This window comes from Nestor notabilis, unplaced genomic scaffold (genome assembly GCF_000696875.1).
Source record: "Nestor notabilis isolate BGI_N333 unplaced genomic scaffold, ASM69687v1 scaffold21691, whole genome shotgun sequence".
In the NCBI taxonomy this organism is placed as follows: Eukaryota; Metazoa; Chordata; class Aves; order Psittaciformes; family Psittacidae; genus Nestor; species Nestor notabilis.
In genome coordinates, this window is record NW_009915441.1 from 1,258 (window position 1) to 4,507 (window position 3,250).

The 3,250-nt window shown below is 38.9% G+C and overlaps 1 protein-coding gene across 1 annotated transcript in view; it reads left to right on the forward strand.

The window, feature by feature from the left end:
• Nucleotides 1–727: 727 nt before the first annotated feature.
• The window catches only part of FAM149A (family with sequence similarity 149, member A), an 11,421-nt gene continuing 8,898 nt past the window's right edge, over nt 728–3,250 (forward strand). Inside the window, exons 1-3 of the mRNA XM_010024144.1 lie at nt 728–780; nt 1,570–1,702; nt 2,887–3,029. Of these exons, the coding sequence (XP_010022446.1) occupies nt 2,944–3,029 (86 nt within the window). The 5' untranslated portion in view covers nt 728–780; nt 1,570–1,702; nt 2,887–2,943. The remainder of the gene's footprint in view (nt 781–1,569; nt 1,703–2,886; nt 3,030–3,250) is intronic.

Genomic DNA, 3,250 nt, shown 5'->3' on the forward strand with positions numbered 1-3,250 from the left:
ATAAAGACAAGTTCTAGTGTTCCTTATGCTGGAAAGGCATAATACTAGAAAGTTTGTGGCTTGGTTTTTAAGACAGTGTGAAGGAGTCTTTGGTACTGGAGAAACTGATGCTTTGTGGTCTGTAAACATACTGAGACTATGCGCACGTTTCCTGATGTACTAGTATCTTGGTTCACTTAAAACAGACAAGCTGAGAGTTCACAGTTTTAGTAAATACCACTGTCTGCTCGGCACCATATCTGAAACTACTTTTTGTGTAAAGAGACATGTGAGAAAATGGACTCTATGTTAATGATTGAACAGAAACACATACCTAAATAACTAACTGCTGTATGGACAATTGCTGGGTTTTGCCTTTGCTCTCTTCCTGCAATAGTGAGGTGCTGCTGCGCTTGTGTGTGCTTCAGGCAAATTTTAAACCACAGAATTGAAGGAGGATTCCTGTGGAGTAAAATAAGTCTCAAATATATATTCTTTTTCCTGAAAATTCTTATGTAAATAAGGTAAATAAAAACTGTTTTAAAACAAGGTAGTGTGTTTCAAGCAAATATTTATGTTGATGGATAGGATAGAAAAATTCAACAGTGTTGTCATTTATTTTTTTTCTCCACTGAAGGTGTGAGTTAACCTTATTTAATAGCATGGAATGATGTGTTTCTGTGTTTATAGGAGGGGACTGTCCAGAGGTTCCACAAATCAGTGTCTTTCTGGAAGAAGTGGAGAGTCTCTTCCAGCAGTTTTTGCAAGAAATGTGCAGGAAGCCATCAACAATTATACTTGGTATGCATTCACTTCTGAAATAGTACTTCCTTAAAGGACTTGGCTTAAACAGGTATTTCAAGATTGGTATTCATTTTCAATAGCTAATCATTCTTATGGGCAACAGCTGTTGTAGGATGTAATGCAGGTTGATCAAACCCATTGTTTAGAGGGTTTCAACTTTACTCCTGGTTTGTATTATGGATTTATGTACTTTTAGAGCATAGTAAAGGGCACCGATTAAGCCTGGAAGGGAAGTTGGACTGCATGGTTAAATGCAAATCATGCTCACCAGCACTGCGGGTCAGTTAACTTTCAAGAAGTTTTATTCCAGTTGGCACCGGTTAGGATTTGCCTGGCCTGTGCATCTGACCACTGTTGCTTTCACTGCATCACAGGGTTGATGGTGGCTGGCAGGGACCAGCTAGAGCTTTCTGAAAGCTAGAATCCTGGAGCACAAGGCTGAAAGTGCACCAGGTCTAACAGGATAAAAGACATTGCATATCGATATATAACTCAATCCTCATTGAAACATCCTTAGAGACATGTTCAGTTTTGTAAAATTTTTCTTGTGATAGCTTCTAATGGAGTTAAAGAAGGCTTATGCTTTAACCTGTAGTTTTTCATGTGCCTATTAACTGAACTAGGCAGTTGGGACTAGATGAACTTTAAGGTCCCTTCCAACCCAAAGCATTCTGTGATTCTATGAATATGTGTCCCTGTCCACTTATGTGATTGGTTGCATTATTTTCAAAATGTTTATATTGAAAACCATTGTGTTCTTCATTTTCATTTGTTGTCTTTTCACAGTGAAACACTTTCATCAATTACATCTAGTGGTTGTACAACACCCACAGAGCTGAATAATTCTTGGTCTGGAATAAAGAGCTATACCACTGGTTTGTCTACTGAAAGAAGTTCAGCTTACTCCTGGAGGGATGATGTACGTTACAGAAACTTTCACAATACTCTTTTCGTAAATATTGTAGAAAGGATTGATTTTTTTACAGAAAATGGACATGCAGCACCTCTCCTGTAGAAGTTAACCACTTTCAGTTATAATAGCCTTGTGATTGTGTTAATTGAATATTTTTAAAAAAACAGTTTTGTTTGCACTTTGGTATCTGTGCAGCTGTTGTGTAACAAAGGAAAATGGAATAAAAATGTAAAATGATGAAATCTGGGGAAAACAAATTTGTCTTACCAAGGAAGGTAGGCTTAGGTTTCTGAGTCCAATAAAGTGATAAAATACAGTGTTTTCAAATGCTGTATAATGGTGGCAATGTCTAAATTGAATTATTCTCAGTGTTTTGAGTCACAAAGTACATGCATGAACATGAATGTAAATTTCCCAGTCTCAGTATGTATTTAGCTCTTACCTAAGCTCAGTTCTTTTTCATAGATGATGCAGAAAAAGGTTAAACCTCTTATGGAGGGATACCTCTGAGGGATACCTGGTTCAGGAAGGCAATGTTGAATAAATCCAAAAGCATTGCAGTTGCTGCCACTTTCATTTTGAAAAGCCATCCATGGCTGGTAGTGGTAGTTCTGCCATACCTTTTGCATAACCTTTAGCGCACTGACCCCATCTGTCCCTGCCAGCCCTCTTGGAGAGAGTTATTTTCCTCTTCCTTTTTGGTGTGATTCCTTCTGTAGCCTGAAGTGGTGGGGGCAGTCAGCTGGAAGGAAATAGATATGATTTGGACCCTGAGTATTACCACTTTTTTTCAGTGTATCAAAGTATCTAAGTGGCAAACATAGTCCTGAACAGTACCCCAGCTGAGGAACCTTCCGCTAAATGCTTGGGTCCTTAGCACTGGGTAAAGTGGGATGCTTCTCTGCTTTTTTCATATGCCACTGCACTCACTTGTTTCTGGTTGCACTGAGTTATAGCTTCAGTCAAGAGGTGTGGAAGGCCATTTTTCCACTGATGGCTTTTGCCAGCCACAAGCCAGCTATGTGGGATTTTTGTTTGCACTGTGGTACATAGTGTGTCTGAAGTAGGTAGTCTGAAGATCCGTTCTGAGATGCTCAGCCAAATCGCTCCAGGTTGTCCTGTTCTTCAAATATTGTGGGGCTTTTTAGTAAATATGAGTATTTGTTAACTATCGATTTTATAATACACAGGAATTTGATAAAGCAAACACACAGAGAGTGGATCAGTTATTTTGGGAGATTGATGAAATGCTGTTTGAAGGAAAAGTGACTTCCCAAACTGAGAGCCTACAGGCAGAATGTGCAGACTGGGTTGAACAATTTCCTCATCTAAGGTAATGAAGTTTTTTACTGGTACTAGTTTCAGCCAGTTTTCACTCTAATTTGAATTTTTCAGGTACCCTTTTATGAATTGCTCTTGAGGTATGGCATCAGTAACACTTCTGCATTCGAGTCTGGGTCTCTGAGCTGTGCCATAGTTACACAGTAAGTCTGGGTGGTGGTGCACTAGCAGCTAATGATCTATTTTTTGTTTAGTACAATGACACTTCAGCAG